Genomic DNA, 329 nt, shown 5'->3' on the forward strand with positions numbered 1-329 from the left:
TAACTTAAAACGTCCTCATATTCCTTACGTCATATTACTCGAGAAGAAATCCTTATGCAAGGTCTTGAACCCGATTCCTGACAGGTCAAGGGTCACCAGATTCTCGCTGCCCCAGAGGACTGACCCGTCCATGCTCGCCAAAGGGTTGAAGGCCAGGGAAAGGTACCGTAGGTCAGGAAGGCTTTTGAACACTCCAGGCGGAAGGTCGGAGAGCTTGTTGTAGCTCAGGTCAAGCGAGGTCAGGTTGCCGATGCCGTCAAATGTCTGCGGGGTAAACATGGGCTTAGATGGATGGTATTCGTCTGGTAAAAAATACTCAACTCATTTTA

At 49.2% G+C, this 329-nt stretch overlaps 1 protein-coding gene across 1 annotated transcript in view; it reads right to left on the reverse strand.

Annotated features, from left to right (window-relative positions):
• The window catches only part of LOC119592832 (phospholipase A2 inhibitor-like), a 13,736-nt gene that overhangs the window by 7,703 nt on the left and 5,704 nt on the right, over window positions 1-329 (reverse strand). The window contains exon 4 of the mRNA XM_037941736.1: window positions 29-266. Coding sequence (XP_037797664.1) covers window positions 29-266 — 238 coding nt within the window. The remainder of the gene's footprint in view (window positions 1-28; window positions 267-329) is intronic.

Source organism: Penaeus monodon, chromosome 31, assembly GCF_015228065.2.
Source record: "Penaeus monodon isolate SGIC_2016 chromosome 31, NSTDA_Pmon_1, whole genome shotgun sequence".
NCBI classification, from domain to species: Eukaryota; Metazoa; Arthropoda; class Malacostraca; order Decapoda; family Penaeidae; genus Penaeus; species Penaeus monodon.